Source organism: Dermochelys coriacea, chromosome 16 (genome assembly GCF_009764565.3).
Source record: "Dermochelys coriacea isolate rDerCor1 chromosome 16, rDerCor1.pri.v4, whole genome shotgun sequence".
NCBI classification, from domain to species: domain Eukaryota; kingdom Metazoa; phylum Chordata; order Testudines; family Dermochelyidae; genus Dermochelys; species Dermochelys coriacea.
This window is the reverse complement of record NC_050083.1, coordinates 24,103,855-24,119,800: the sequence shown is the minus strand read 5'-3', so window position 1 is coordinate 24,119,800 and position 15,946 is coordinate 24,103,855. Positions and strand designations below refer to the sequence as shown.

Below are 15,946 nucleotides of genomic sequence, written 5' to 3'. Positions count from 1 at the left end.
AACTTTCTGGCTTCTGGAAATGTAATAAAAGTTAAACAGCTTTCTATTAAATTTTTGGTTCTTGTTAACTTCATGTAAAATGAAGATCAAGATATTAATTTATGACTAGATCTGGCAAAGAGCACTGGGCAGGTAGAATCATTAGCCTCCTATTGACTTCACTGCTGGTACAGCACCTGACAAGTGCAGTTTTTCCTTGAATGTGGAGCTTGATTTTTTTTTTAATGGTATAAACTGAAATAGGAGAAGCACACTCACTTCTCTGCAGATGTTTTTGAGCTCTATTTGGTAAAGAGCTAAAATATCCATGTCTTGAACCCTGGAATAATTTGGAAGTAGGGAGGATGATTTTTGTTTTATAAGAATGAATCTAATAATTGTTGCATCTGATGAAGTGAGCTGTAGCTCACGAAAGCTTTATGCTCAAATAAATTTGTTCGTCTCTAAGGTGCCACAAGTACTCCTTTTCTTTTTGCGAATACAGACTAACATGGCTGCTACTCTGAAATCTAATAATGTAATTGTGGAACACTGGAAATTCATTTCATTCTTGCTATATGATTAAAATAATTCACTTTGTTTACTTTAAAACTCCTCGGGCAGCGATTCTTCCATTGTGTATTTAATTACTGTCTTCAATGCTTTTGAGTTGTACAGATTACCTACATAATACCAAAACCCTTTAACTCCCCTCTCATGCTAGTATGTAGCATATTTTGATGTTGTTTTAAAGCTCCTTTGGTGGTGGATGTTCCCTCTTTCCCCCTACACCCTTCATGGTACTAACCTTGTTTTTGTGTCTGGTTGATGGAAACCTGTTGATGAAAATCCAGTATAATAGAAAATATTACACTTGACAATGTTTATTTATTTTAAATAAACTCAAGCAAGCTGTTCAGCTCCAATATTAAAACTACTGCCTTCCTACCTTTGTGACTAGTACTATAACCAAAGAGGCTATCATCACTGTCAATTATAATTGATTATATTATGGTGGAAAAGCAATCCTGAAATATGTAGTTCTATGCATTAGTTTAATGTCTGGGGTAGAGAATAAATCAAATAGTCTGACCTGTTATAACTTAATTTTGGCATAGTAAGGGATTATCTGTATCAAACCCTTATTGTCAGGTAAAAAATCAGGAAATCAATATTTTTCTGACAAACTGCATTTCTGCTAAATGACATCGACCTTGGCACATACTAGGATTAACCCTACCACAGTCTTTGTTGCATTTGTCTATCCAAGAATTTAAGTGTTTTTCTATGACTAATGAATCAAGCCTCATAATTCCTTTCTGAGGTAGGGAAATATCCCCATTTTTAGATGAAGGGGTTTTCATTTAATTTCTTTATACCTCAATTACAGCTGAAGTTGTGCTAAATCTGATAGTGCTGGTAAAACAACTAAGTTCACTTGGATATCACTAGACAATCTTTCCCTTTTAATGATTCACTCCACTAGTATGGTGCAGCCATTCAACCATGGAACTTTGCTCCTAGATCAACCCCTCAAAATTTTGTAGTGCCCAACCTCTAACAGTATTTCTGTAAACTCAGCTGGGTGGAAGGAAGTGGTAGTGTGATTATTCTAGGTGCCACCATACTGTCATAGCACTTGTGTATAGTATCATACTAACCAATCCATTAATCTAGTAGATACACTTTATTTACAGCAGGTTTTTTTTAGTGCAGTAGTTGCATTAAAATCACAGCTTTAAAATCTTGATTAAAACTGTACTGACTGGTAGCTGCTCTTATTTCCCTGCAGTGTCCATCTATACCTTTTCAAAAAAAAGTGTTTGCATGAAAAAATGTTGGAAAAACAATTCATCTTGATTGCATTGATAAATGTTATTCCTTAGACTGACATGAACTTAACTATTCCCTCATAGCTCGAAAAGACAACTTATTCTCCTCTCAAGAACTGATACTCCTGGGGGAATTCTGTGCAATTGCATGACCACGGAATTCATATCCCCTACAGATTTCTTTGCTTCCCTGCAGAAAAATGACTTTCTGATGGGGAAGCAAAGGGAAGCCATTAGAGTGGTCATGCACTGCTCTCCAGGAGTACAGGTGCATTGTTTTGCACGCCAGGAGCAGTCAATGGAGAGATAAATAACGGGGTGGAGCTGGGGCTGCCTCCGCCAGTGGTTTCTATCCTGTGCTAGGCTAACCTACTAGTCCTGGCTAGGCTGGGGAGGACGGGACTTCCTCTTTCCCTGCAAGGAACAGCCAGCACTGGATCAGATCCACCCCCAGAAACCTCTCCGGCTGCAGGAAGCTCTGCATCATCCTCCCGTTTCCTGTCCCCATTGCTCCTCAGCTGTGGGGGGCAAAGGGGTCAGTGTACAGGGAGCAGCTTCCCCCAACCCTCATGCATCTGGACCTACCTTATACCCAGATCACCCTGCCAAGCCTCACCCCATGCACCCAGAACCCAAACCCACACCTGAACAAGCCTCACTCCCTGCACCCAAACCCATAACTGAACAAGCCTCACTCTCTGCATCTGGAACCCCACTGCACCCAGACCCCCATGACAAGTCTCCCACTCCTGCACTGAGACCACTACCCCACCAAACCTCACTGCACCTGGACCACCCTGACTAGCTCACCACACCTAGATCCCCACCCCACTAAGCCAGCACCTGAACCCCTCCTGCTGAGCACTCCATACCCAGACCCCCCATAGCTGAGCCCTGACCACCTTCACCTGGACCCCCTGCAGAGTCCCATTATGTCTGCACCCCTGTTCATCCAGATCCTCCCCACACCAAGACCCCTCACCAAGCTTCCCACATAGAACCCTATTACCTCACAGCCAGATCTCCCCACACTAAGCCCCTCCACACTTGGATCCTGCTGGGCTGAACCTGCCTGCCTACATCTAGTGTGCTTGGCTTAGAGGGGTAGGGCCCCAGGGTGTTCCTGGGGCAGGCCTGGTCCTTGTGCTGTGTCAGGGTTGGGTGCAACTTTTGCATTGAGTCCATAGCCGGATGGGGGGAGGAGGGGGCACAGGGTGATCTCACAGCTCTGTAGCCAGTGGCCTGTGCTCCTCTCTGCCATGCTGGAGTCTCCACATTTATTTACTGACAAACAAAATTTGCGATTTTTTAAAATATTGTGTGTAGAATTTTTTATTTTTTGGCACAGAATTCCCTCAGGACGTGTAAGAAGCAAACTGAAATGCTTGAAAGGAGGGGTGTGGAGGAGCTTTACTGGTACTGAAACATAGGTTGGGGTGTGTGGGGAGTCTAGCATAATTCTAGCTGTAGGAAATCAGACCTCCTCCTTCCACATCTTAAAATGAAATGCCGGTTTATGAGATGATTGAACCTAGTATCCTAACTTTAAGAGGAGGGGGAGTACAAATAGTTTGTCATGCAAGTAAAATATTTGGTATGTGGACCTGGTATGTAAGGGGCTGGGCTACACTAGCCCTAGATTTATTATGGTTTAGAACAGGAGTTCTCAACCTTTTTCTTTCTAAGCCCCTCCTCAGCATGCTATAAAAACACCACAGCCCACCTGTGCCACAACTATTTTTCTGCATATAAAAGCCAGGGCCTGCATTAGGCCAGGGCAATCGCATGGGTCTCCATGCCACAATGCGCCCCGCGAACCCCAGCTGCTCAGGCTTTGGCTTCAGCCCTGGGTGGTGGGGCTCAAGGCAGTGCGGCTTCAGCTTTCTGCCCAAGTCTAATGCCAGCCCTACTTGGTGGACCCCCGGAAACCTGCTCATGGCCCCCCAGGGGGCCTTGGGCCCCTAGTTGAGACCTGCTGATTTAGAACAAAGTGACAGCAGGAGCTTCCAGCAATGAAAGACTGTCCTGGGCTGAAACCTCCAGGAAGGCAAAATTGAGAACCCGCCTCCGGCCCCACCCTGCGACAGGCCCCGCCTCCCCAGAGTCCCCGCCCCTCCCCCGCTCAGCCCCGCCTCCCCAGAGTCCCCGCCCCTCCCCCGCGTCCGCTCAGCCCCGCCTCCCCAGAGTCCCCGCCCCTCCCCCGCTCAGCCCCGCCTCCCCAGAGTCCCCGCCCCTCCCCCGCGTCCGCTCAGCCCCGCCTCCCCAGAGTCCCCGCCCCTCCCCCGCGTCCGCTCAGCCCCGCCTCCCCAGAGTCCCCGCCCCTCCCCCGCGTCCGCTCAGCCCCGCCTCCCCAGAGTCCCCCCCCCCCCGCTCCGCTCCGCCCCGCCTCCCAGAGTCCCCGCCCCTCCCCCGCGTCCGCTCAGCCCCGCCTCCCCAGAGTCCCCGCCCCTCCCCCGCGTCCGCTCAGCCCCGCCTCCCCAGAGTCCCCGCCCCCCCCCGCGTCCGCTCAGCCCCGCCTCCCCAGAGTCCCCGCCCCTCCCCCGCGTCCGCTCAGCCCCGCCTCCCCAGAGTCCCCGCCCCCCCCCCCGCGTCCGCTCAGCCCCGCCTCCCCAGAGTCCCCGCCCCACCCCTCCCCCGCTCAGCCCCGCCCCCCAGAGTCCCCACCCCTCCCCCGCGTCCGCTCAGCCCCGCCTCCCCAGAGTCCCCGCCCCCCCCGCGTCCGCTCAGCCCCGCCTCCCCAGAGTCCCCGCCCCTCCCCCGCGTCCGCTCAGCCCCGCCTCCCCAGAGTCCCCGCCCTCCCCCGCGTCCTCTCAGCCCCGCCTCCCCAGAGTCCCCGCCCCTCCCCCGCGTCCGCTCAGCCCCGCCTCCCCAGAGTCCCCGCCCCCCCCCCGCGTCCGCTCAGCCCCGCCTCCCCAGAGTCCCCGCCCCTCCCGCGCGTCCGCTCAGCCCCGCCTCCCCAGAGTCCCCACCCCTCCCCCGCTCAGCCCCGCCTCCCCAGAGTCCCCGCCCCCCCCGCGTCCGCTCAGCTCCGCCTCCCCAGAGTCCCCGCCCCTCCCCCAGCTCCGAATCTCGCCTCACAGCCAAGCTCCGCCTCCCTCCTTCCGGCTCCTCCCCGACGTCTCCGGCGGCGGGCGGGGTTTCCGGTTCCGCCCCTTCCCGGAAGCGGCTCGCGGCTGTGAGGCGAAGCGCGGCGCGGCGGCCTCTCCGCCGGCATGGCCCGCAACACGCTCTCCTCGCGCTTCCGCCGCCTGGACATCGACGAGTACGACGAGAACAAGTTCGTGGAGGAGCCGGACGAGGCGGCGGCGGCGGCCGAGCCGGACCCGGCTCCCGAGGTGGAGGCGCTGCTGAGGCAATATCCTTCGGGGAGTCCTGGGCCCGGCCCCCGCCGGCTGGGAGAGCCGCGCCGGGCGGGCCCACAGGCTCCAGGGCCGCGTCCTGGCAGCGGGCCGGGCCGGGCCGGGCCGGGCCGGGCCGGGCGGGGCGCTGTTGTCCCGGGGGGCGGCTCTTCGGCGGCCGGGGCCGGGGCCTTGGCGGGCGGTGTCCGCGCTTGAGCGGCGCGAGCCCTGCGCCAGGCTGGTGGCTTGACAGCCCCCGTCTCTGCCGAGCGAGCGCAGGACACGGGGCTCGGCGGGGCGGCGCCGGGCTCGCTGCAGCTGCTCCGCGGGGGGCCCGTCGTGTGCGCGCTGCTGCTCGCCCGGGCTGGACAGCGGCTGCAGTGCGAACCCGGATCCGTTCGTTACAGCAGCGTCCCAGGCGAGCTCCTGCGAGGGTGCAGAGAGCAAGCTGGGGGGGGGGAGACAGATCCGGGGGTGGATTTTTTAAAAAGTGGTCTCCCTTATAGTTGCAAAGGAAACTGTAAACCTATGCAGAGCTTAATCCAAGCAGTGATGTCTGCCTGAGGTCGCAGAAAGCCTGAAACGACCGCTCTGATGTGTGAACTGAAGTTTTCCTTTCATTGGGTCCTACTCAGATGACACTGATGATACTTTAAAAGTCAATATTGTTAGCTATTACTCTGCTCAGAAAAGCATGTATTGGAGCATGTATCGTGTTATGACGATTTACAGTTACTCTGAGGGGGATCTTCAAAGGAACACTTGGCAAAAAACCATCTAACTCCCAGTTGACTTTCAATAAGTCTAGGGTGCCTAATTACCATTTGTACTGTTGAAAATTTCTCCTTTAACAACAGTTTATATTGCATGTCTTTTAACACCACTTGGTCCATGGTTGCAGAGTGGGCATTATTGGTGTTATAGCCTTAAAGGGGGTGGGGTCTCTTCTTTCAAAAGGTAGTGTGAAACATGCATGTCTCCAAGTGCTTCGTAAATTTAGTCATGAATATAAATTTGGTGAGATTAAGTAGCTGTGCATAACTGAAAATACCTACAATTGGAGATGTGTTGAAAGTATAATTTTTGATCTGTTCTGAGGTATTTCTTAATGCTCCTAGGTATGACTAATTTACATAGATCCCTTATAACATCTATTAAAATGCTAAAAACGCTTGGCTCCCCAAAATGTTATCGTAACCCATCTCTCCTTTTTTCATCTTTGCCTTTTTGCTGTCCAGTTTCATGAGTTCTAATCTCATCACACTTTCTGTTTACGAGAAATAAACATGTTCCTTTGCTTATCTTTATATGATACAGTGGGCAAAATTGAAAAAACTCCACTTGGCTGATAAAGAAAAGAAAGCAGCAAACATGGGAAATGAAAGCAAGTCCCAGACTATGCTTTAACTTTGATTAAGATTTGGTATCTCTTTGTCTGTGGAATTCTAACCAGATCCTGAAATCTGAAATAACCTGATTTATAGTTGTGGGTCCAAGCTGTGCATATTGCAACACCAACAATTCTGTCATTTTTTTAGCAGTTTATGAAAGGGGCTTATGTAGGATCTGATCTCAATTTTTGTAGCAGTTGATTGTAATTCATAGTTTATATTGGATTGTTGATAAAAACACTGGAAGCAAATTAAGTTACCTAATTAGGGGTTGCAGACAGAAGTGGACAGAGAGCCTTATATAGAAGGAGAACGTTCCGTTGCCTCATCCCATTTCTGAAATAATTTTTCAAGTAGGACAGTGTGTTTTGAAGTGAGTTAATTGAGCCAAACTGATATCTGCTTAAAATAACTCTGCCACCAGCCACACTGGGCCCTAACCCAGATTATTCTTTTTATTAAGGTTCCTGTTCAGAAGAGGAAAGCAAGGAAGCTCCCTGACACAATGTGTTTTTAAAATGAAGCCTACAACAAAGGGGGGGGAGGGAATGGAAGCAGGAAGGCCTCTGACTGGGAGGATCTGCAGGAGAAATAGTTTTAGTTTGTCTGTGCATCTTAGAAAATATCAGTTGGAGTTGTGCAGATCTTTTTTCACAGTGTAACCTAGAGTGAAGTGCTTGATAGCCTGGGAGGCTTATATCTTCCACCCACAAAAAGGGTACAAGTTTGCACCCATCACTAATACATATCAGTAATGTCTGCTTTACCACATGTGGAGATGACAAAGTTCATTCTCCCCATTCGCTGCTTAGATTCTCTGCTCAATTGGTCAAAAGGTAGTGATGTGGGACTTTTCTCCATTAGGGGGCTGGACTAAGCCCCACCAAATCATTTCAGATTGGTCTGAACAGCCATCAGACTTGGTGTTGACCGGGGCTGGATTCTAGTCTGTCATCTAAAGGTGACAGAATCTGTATCTCATTACCAATCCTTTGAGCTATCTTGTACCCATACTATGTAGTTAAGATTCCTTCACTGTAAAAATTAAATTAGGCAGAAGGCCAATAACTATTCTAAGTTTGTATAATTTGATTAGTAACTAGTTGCAGTATGTGCTGATCCCTTTATATTGATCAGAATTCTTCCTGAATGGAAGCTGTCACTTGGGCTGCTCTTCCTCACCAAATAACTTAATTCATGAAGTCCTCCAAGATGCACTTTTCTATCTGAACAAGCGTTGGGAATGACTGATTAACTATTTTATGGCAGCATTATCTTTACCCCCAACTTCATATTGGGATTTAAGTTATGGACTAGCATGTATTTCAGAGAGGGGGCTTTGCTATTAATTAAGGAAGTAGATTAGATCATTACCATCCTGCTGTTGTTTCTATTTATAAGCGTAATAGAAATGAATAGTAAATGAGTTGAGAGTTTCCAGTTATAGTTGCCAGTATATACCAAGTTACTTTTTAGGTGACTTGTCCCCCTGGATGCCATTCTCGTTACTTGGCATCCCTTGAAACTAAGCAAATGAGAACGTTGGGTTGTAAGGTCAGATGGTTCCATAGCTCAGTTTGAATAACTGAGAGCAAGGCTTTGCTGATTTGCAAAGTTTTAAGTTTTGTGGTAAATGAGGAGGTTTCTGTTTCTATAACAGTGAAGTTTTGTCAGCTTTAGTTTAACTGACACAGGATTTCCTGTCAACTCAGATGTGAACAATTGTTTTAAAAATTATAAGTGAAGAGGAAATTGACCTTGAAGCAGAATGAGCACTTGTTTGCAATCCTTCATGCTGTGCTGTCGGGCTTTAACAATCTTACTCTTGCTGTGTAGTTTCAGGGCTTGGAATCACAAAGTTAATTAAAATCATTGTGAAACATAAATCTGGTGCTGATTTCTTTGGCATCTTTATTCAGTTTTTTAAAATTTATATTTAATTGCCTGATACTTGTGACTGTACTTATTATACAGCATAAAGAAAGGAGTACTTGTGGCACCTTAGAGACTAACAAATTATTAGAGCATAAGCTTTCGTGAGCTACAGCTCACTGCTCACGAAAGCTTATGCTCTAATAAATTTGTTAGTCTCTAAGGTGCCACAAGTACTCCTTTTCTTTTTGCGAATACAGACTAACACGGCTGCTACTCTGAAACCTGTCATTATACAGCATAGAATTCCCCAAACTTCCTAGCTCCATTACCACAATTTGACTTAATGTAGAAAAGATAACATCTCTTCATGGGCAAAGCTCAGGTTTCCACACTCTCATCCTACAAAAGGAGAAACTTTTTAATGCTGTTTCCGGAGCTTCTCTACTGCATTTCAGTATCTTATCCTTGGCATCTATAGCTACGCTAGGATTTGCAGGAGGCAGGATGGATGTTTCCCAGATGAGGTATTCATGCATTCCTTTCAATAATAGATGTGTGTAATCTGAATCTTTCCCATGCTTTCAAATATCACTTAGGCTACAACCAAGGCTCGGCTATCTCTGTGTAGCCTGGACTGCTTCTTGCATGTCTTCTATGTTGTTAAATCCCATAATTTTCTCTCTACATACTGTTCAATGGTGGGATTCTTTCGGTTGACTCCTCTTACATGTTTCTTGAGTTGCCCATAGCAGATGCTCAGGATTCATTCTTAACACGTTCGATATTTTCATCATCTTCTATGGGTAACTTGGAGATAAGGAAGTCGTTCAACTGTGATTGATCTTGGCATTTGCAATTAATTCATTCCATTTAATTCTTAGTATTTTCCTGGGGCATTTGCTTTCAAAGGCATTAGATATTTTGTCTGTAGCTTTGGTGGATTTTCCAGCATCCAGAACCATAAGCAAGGTGAAAATGACATTTCAGTTGAAGTCATAGTTTGGTTTTTAAAAGACTACATCTTGTTTAAGCTGGTAAATGCAGCAGCCATCTTGCCAATTTGATATTTTCTTCTGGATATCCCCGTGGACCTGTTTATATTTTTACAGCTAATCTAACAGGGTCTTCCTTCTGGACGCTGAGTTCTACCCTACTTTGTGAATTCTAGCTTTAGGAGCTGTGGAATCCTGCACGCCTTTTCACAGCAAAACCCTCTTGAAAGAATTGGGAACGCTTTCTGATTGAGGACAGGATAAGACGTGTGTGTGTGTGTTCAGGTCACGTGGAGCCTGAACTCCATAATGTTATTTTGGAATTTCAGTGACTACACCAGGGGTCTCAAACATCCGGCCCGCAGAGCTATTTGCTGCTGCCCATCAAGCTTCCTGTTTCCCCCCCCGAGTTATTTCCTATGGTTGCCAAGCTCCCCACACCTGTTGCCACGCTCCCCCCCCTCCCCCCAGTGTGCCGCATCCACGCTCCTCTGCCTATCTCCAAGTGCTTCCCGCTGCCAAAGAGCTGTTTGGGCTTAGCGCTTTTCAGGAGGTATGGGGGAAGAAACAGGGAGCTGTTGCGCTCAGGGGAGGAGGCGGGGCAGGGGCGGGATTTGGGAAGGGGTTGGAATGAAAGCGGGGAAGAGGTGGAGTGGGGGCGGGCCGGGGGGCAGTGTGTGTGTGTGTGGGGGGGGGGGGACCATTTGTACCTTTATATGAAAAGGTGTCAGTAATGCGGCCCTCGGGCCAATGTACTAGTCCTCATGTCGTCCTCATGTCATCCTCGTGCTGATTTAGGTTTGAGATCCCTGGTCTACACAGTATCCACTCTACTCTTTATAAGTAATGTAATATTTGTGACAAGCTGGGATACCTCAGAGTTCATGGTGATGCTCAGCCATTATTGTGTACGTTATGTATAGTATTTAGAAACAGTGGTAAGTGTAAAGATCTACTGACCATGAACTGAGTTTCCTTTTGATGTGCACATATTGACACTCTATTTTGCTACTACAGCATCTTTTAGAATCAAGTATTTTGTATTACAACGCACATTGTTGGTGATCTTTAGAATACTCAAAATGCTATTCACAATAGTCTTAGCTATATAAAAATGAGGGTTATGTCAGCTTTATCAAAAGGTGTGGTATGTTGCTACCGTTTGTCCTTGCTTCCTGTTTCTGCTGTCCTGAGTTAGGTATGTTGGAAGATCCAGTGCTCTGATCTGTCCTTTATAGAATGCTTATCAATCATCTTTAAGAATATCCAAACAATTTGGGTCCTTAACTTGCTGTGCCGCACAGGTGATATGCTCCAAGCTTTCCACACAGCTTTAAGGAATTCTCCCTTGAACACGAAGAACCAAGCAATAAAGGTAAATGGAGTCTTTGGGTTTCTAATGGTGTGACTGTTAGTTCACCTTAGGTGCTGACACACTGATCCTTATGGATCCAGCTATGGAGTGTTAGTACACTTGAAAATAACATTTCTCTGAAAATATAAATAGCTGATTGTTAATAGCCTAATATGTGAACCACTTGTAAAATGTATATGCTGTATATTTCTACTTAGACACCCTTGATTAGTAACTGCTTCTGTTCGGTGGCTGGACCGTTACCATGCAAACTCTAGGAGAAGAATATTAGAAACTATGTTGCTTCTCCACCATGGTGCACACACCTGGCTCGATGGAGTGGGATATCAAGTTTATGCTAGGGCATAGCAGTGGAGGAAACATGCTGCTAAGATGCTTACAAGTCTGGTCCACTGACCCACCAAATCCCATCATGTTTTCGCAGAAGGAAAGACTGACCCTTTTCAATCCTTCTAATGTTTAAAGAAGTTGGTTCTTAAATGCTTCTGAGTACTCACGTTTAAAATGGTAAAACTAAAGCCTAATGGTTCACAAACTGACATGGCCTTTTATATCCAGCTGAGAGTTCCATTGCATGTTATCTGTTAGGCAGAAGTCATTTGCTGAGTACATGTGCATTTTGGATACAGTTAAGATTTTGCTGTTTCTGCTCTTTGGGGCAATAGGTTCTGATGTCATTTTATTTCTCTTGTTGCAGGAACGGGCCCAGGGAGTGGTGCTTAAGGTCCTCACATCCTTTAAAAGCAGTGAGATAGAACAGGCAGTAAACTCGTTAGACAGAAATGGTATTGACTTGTTAATGAAGTATGTTTATAAAGGATTTGAAAAGCCAACAGAAAATAGCAGTGCAATATTACTTCAATGGCATGAAAAGGTAAGTCTCTCTTCCAGTGCTGCCGAAGCTTGAAGTCACAGTTCAGTAGGATCATTGGTAAAAATCTTCTGAGTGGCTACATGCTTTATGTAACAGTACCTCTTGCAGAATCGTATGATATTATTGTAGTTGGTGGAGGTGCTGGTGGAGGAGTCTGACAGGGCATTTTCCCTTAGGGCTACACTATTTGAGAATTTATTTCCCTACTGGTCTGCCAGAGTTTGGATTCATTAACTCTTAGTAGGCTTCAAAGTCCATCTTTTCCTGCAGCCATTTAGGAAGGTTGGGAGTCCATGGAAGGAGGAATAAAGTGGAAGTATTATGTAGTTGGGTAGAGTGATGTGGTTTTCTTTGGTAGAATCTACCAACTTGTAAACCAAGAGTTGATTATTCAAAGTATTAAAGTAATTAGAAAAAAATCAATCAGGTGTATATGTAGTGTGAGGTGCACAGGCCTCTGGATATGTGCTAGAGAAGTACACACCTGTCAGAGCTTTCATATGTCATACTCCCATAAATTGGCACCTGGATGTACAAAACTGAGCGGTGATTGCTATACAATTCTAACTTGGAAGAGAAACTCTTGTGAAGTCTTGCAACTGAAAAGCTCCTACTTGGACCACACTCCACCTTAGAGTTCAAGTGTGGAATGACTGCTCTGATGTGGACTATCCTGAGGCAAAGGTCCCCTATGAATGGCTGTTCTGTGATCCTATGAGGGTGTGGTGAGGGCCTTGCTGCCAATAGACTGTTGACATTTTCCTTCCTGCCACCCTGGGTAGGGTGCATGTTTGAGCAGGCATAAGTCTGTATGGAATGATTGTTCTGCCCCTCTCCCAAGGGCAGAGTCTAGGTCTGAGTGTGGAACAACTGTCTTAGTCTTTTTAAAGGAAGGAATTTCTTTAAATTCAACGTACATCTACAGCTGCACAAGGATGTGTGCAGACATTAAAGGCAACACAGCAGTGATACTTAGTAACTGCACTGAAAACTTCTGCAGCTACCACTTGCTTTGCAGAATGTCATTTCAAATGTGGGTGTGGGAGGAGATAACTGTTCTCGACAGCAAGGAACATATATTTCTGCTTGCTTTTTGATTCCAATGAAAATTATGGTTTCTGGCCATTATGGATTGGTGGCCCATGGTGTATGAAATTACCCGGCATACTGCATTGGCTGGGGAAATGTCACCAGGCAGAGTATGCAGCCAAACATAAAAACAGCTTACATGCTCCTCACCAGACTTTGAAAGGAATGAGGCAATTCTGAAGCTTTGCTTGTATTCTGCTTCATGGTACTACTGGTATGAAGAGTGATTCATTCATGGTGAGAGGAGGAGTCATCTGTCTAGTCCTTTAAGATCTAGCACTTCCTTTCAGTATCTTTTAAATTAGTGTCAGAGACAGCTGCCCAGCTTTAGCAACAGATATAGAAACAAGTCTCAGTTGTGACTTGGGTGCAAGTGGGTAAAAACATAAATTCTTACACACCCAGCTTGTGCAATTACACACACTCTCCCACACCTCTCAGATAAGAGGACTCAGTTATAACATTGTACTTCCTAAGAGCAGCAGGATGTTTGACATGAGTATTCCCTGCTCAGATTTCAGAGTAGCAGCCGTGTTAGTCTGTATTCGCAAAAAGAAAAGGAGTACTTGTGGCACCTTAGAGACTAACAAATTTATTTGAGCAAAAGCTTTCGTGAGCTACAGCTCACTTCATCGGATGCATCTGATGAAGTGAGCTGTAGCTCACGAAACCTTATGCTCTAATAAATTTGTTAGTCTCTAAGGTGCCACAAGTACTCCTGCTCAGATTGTAATACTTCATAGGTTGCATTTTTATTGCATCTAGCAGATAAACTTGTAAGATGTCAATTTAGTCTGTCTTAATTACCTAAGTATATTGCTGCTTCTCCTAATCACTAGTATATCTACCTTTTAGACCCTAATGTAGGTACATTTGGTTTACTGTTGTATTACAGGATATGGAACTTTAAACCAGTAACAAAAGAACCTTGTTTCCAGTCAGAACTATGGCAGGTGATAAAGATTCTGTAATTGTGGTAATGTCATAGCAAGTTTTATTAATACCTTCAGTGGAACTGGTGATTGTTTAGAGTCTTTCTGCACCATCCTCTTACATTTGAATGGTTTACAAGATGTCACTAGGTTACTGTCTGACAGTAATGTCTCCCTTAAGTGTCCTTGGGTGCTCTGATATAATACAATCGCTTGTCTTACAGAACCATGTTGCCTCGGATACTTGAGAACCTCAGTCTTTATTCTGCCTATCACAACACTCTTGTGAAGAATGAGATTATTATCCCATAGTACAGATGGGGAACTGAGGCATAGAGACTAAAGATTTGCTTAAGGTCCTGAAGGAGTCAGGGCAGATCTGGGAATTAATCCAGGTCAAAAATCCCAGTTTAGCACCCTAACCATTAGCTCATCTCTTCTTGGTGATTTGGGGAATAAGTTGTATCAGGGACTAAAGAGTATAAACATATCGCTTATCACCAGAAGTTAAATTGTTCTGTAAGATCTCAACTGCAGAAGGTACTGCACAGACTTCAGAGGAAAGATAATGTATCTTAAACAGTTCTTCTAGGGTTAAATAATTTCCTGTTTCTATTAATGCTGTTAAGAAGTTGGGATAAACTGTCTAGTAATATGTTCCCAATGTTTGACTTTAGTGTCTTTTCCAAAAATGGCTGCAGTTGCTGCTGACTATTGGAATGTTCAACTCTTGAACCAGTAGCATAATCCCAAACTGTTACAGTTCCTTGGTAACACTAATACTTGACCATGTGGGCATATTTCCTTTCTAATGTGTCTGAAAGTGAGATTCCACAAAATGAAAACTGCTGTTTCTGCTTCATGTTCATTTGCAGATTTGTTACCCTATCATTTTCAGAAGAATTAACTTATTCAGACAATGTTAATTCCAGCATCTATTCAGGAAATCTATTTTTCATTAAAGAGCCTTTTTTAAACAATTACTTCAAAGGTTCAAGAATATGTAAAGTAAGTAGTAAATGCTTAAGTAGTGAATAGTGTCTGAATTTTAGGACCTCTAGCAACAAATGGAAAAATGAACTATATACTGCTTAGTGTTACAATTAAATACAGAAATGTTAGCTAATATCTGCTGTTACGTTTGGGATGCCTTGTGTGTAATATCTATCTCCTTTTCCCACCCTCACAGGCACTAGCAGTAGGTGGACTAGGTTCCATAGTAAGAGTTCTTACAGCAAGAAAGACTATTTAAAAGATTTAACTTGAACCAAGATGAACAGTTTTGGAATCAGAAGAAAGAATTAGCTGAAATGACACTGGTCCATCTTTCTAGACATTGCAATCTACTGAAATACTTCGGAAACCTCTGGAATGCTTCTAATTCTAAAGGTTGGGGAAAAGGGTAAATATTACTGTGCTTTCTGACTATCAAATTCAGGAGCTGAGACATTCAATCCCTTGTTTAAAGGTAACCCAGAAGGCAGAAATTCTGCTCTCATTACAATTAAGAGCCTGTGTGCATTGCTTATTTAAAAGAAAAGGTGCTATGGCTTCAGCAGACACAGAATTCCAACTGGTTTCTGGGTGGGGGAAATGTTTATTTGAAAAGGGATTTTGTACATACAATCAAAAGACTAGGTGGACTACTGGTTTGTAAAGTGCCTGCTGCATCAATAAAGCTCTTGAATTGTAAAAGTCAAATTGCCCTTGCTTGAAAGGCAAATTAGTATTGAAATATTCCTGCTGAAGAATCCCCACCTCCACATTGTGCTCTTGTTTACACATACACCACCTTGACTGTCTCTAAAGGACATGCTTTAACCTAGAGCACCTTTATCTAAACGGACTGAATGAGCACCTATAACTGCACCTTGGCCTCGCACTGTTTACCTGAATGTTTTCTTTCTAGCCCTGATGTAATTTATGTATAAACAGAGGATTAAGTTAAGTGCCAAATATAATATATGGTGTATTAAGGGTATCAAGGTTCAGTTTCTCTTCATGCCAGCTGAGCAAGGAACTACTTCAAAGCTTCATGTATAACTAATGCTGTTATGGAAAACGTGTCCTTGCCTTTTATGCATTTGAGTGCTTGCTTGTCTTCTGAATCTGAGCTCTCTGATATGTTTATCTTTAAAGAGAAGTACATTCGCTCCCTTTGAAGTGGACTTTTTCTGAGTAGGGTCTTGCTAATAAACTAACAGCACCTCTTTAATGTACAATGCTGTATAGTCATCTGTGTGAGAAGATCCTGGCATGTTGTGTTAAT

The 15,946-nt window shown here is 45.2% G+C and overlaps 1 protein-coding gene across 1 annotated transcript; it reads left to right on the top strand.

The window, feature by feature from the left end:
* The first annotated feature begins 4,946 nt into the window (after positions 1-4,946).
* ARPC5L (actin related protein 2/3 complex subunit 5 like) lies at positions 4,947-15,896 on the top strand. Its single transcript, XM_038374136.2, has 4 exons — positions 4,947-5,166; positions 10,710-10,782; positions 11,480-11,656; positions 14,867-15,896. Exons 1-4 carry the CDS (start codon positions 5,024-5,026, stop codon positions 14,927-14,929), a joined length of 456 nt encoding a protein of 151 aa, XP_038230064.1. The 5' UTR covers positions 4,947-5,023; the 3' UTR covers positions 14,930-15,896.
* Positions 15,897-15,946: the final 50 nt, after the last annotated feature.

Coding starts and splice junctions, on each gene's coding strand:
- ARPC5L (XM_038374136.2), top strand. CDS start 5,024: ATGGCCCGCAACACGCTCTCCTCGCGCTTCCGCCGCCTGGACATCGAC. Junction 5,167..10,709: donor GTGGAGGCGCTGCTGAGGCA/ATATCCTTCGGG, acceptor GCTGTGCCGCAC/AGGTGATATGCTCCAAGCTT. Junction 11,657..14,866: donor TACTTCAATGGCATGAAAAG/GTAAGTCTCTCT, acceptor CCACCCTCACAG/GCACTAGCAGTAGGTGGACT.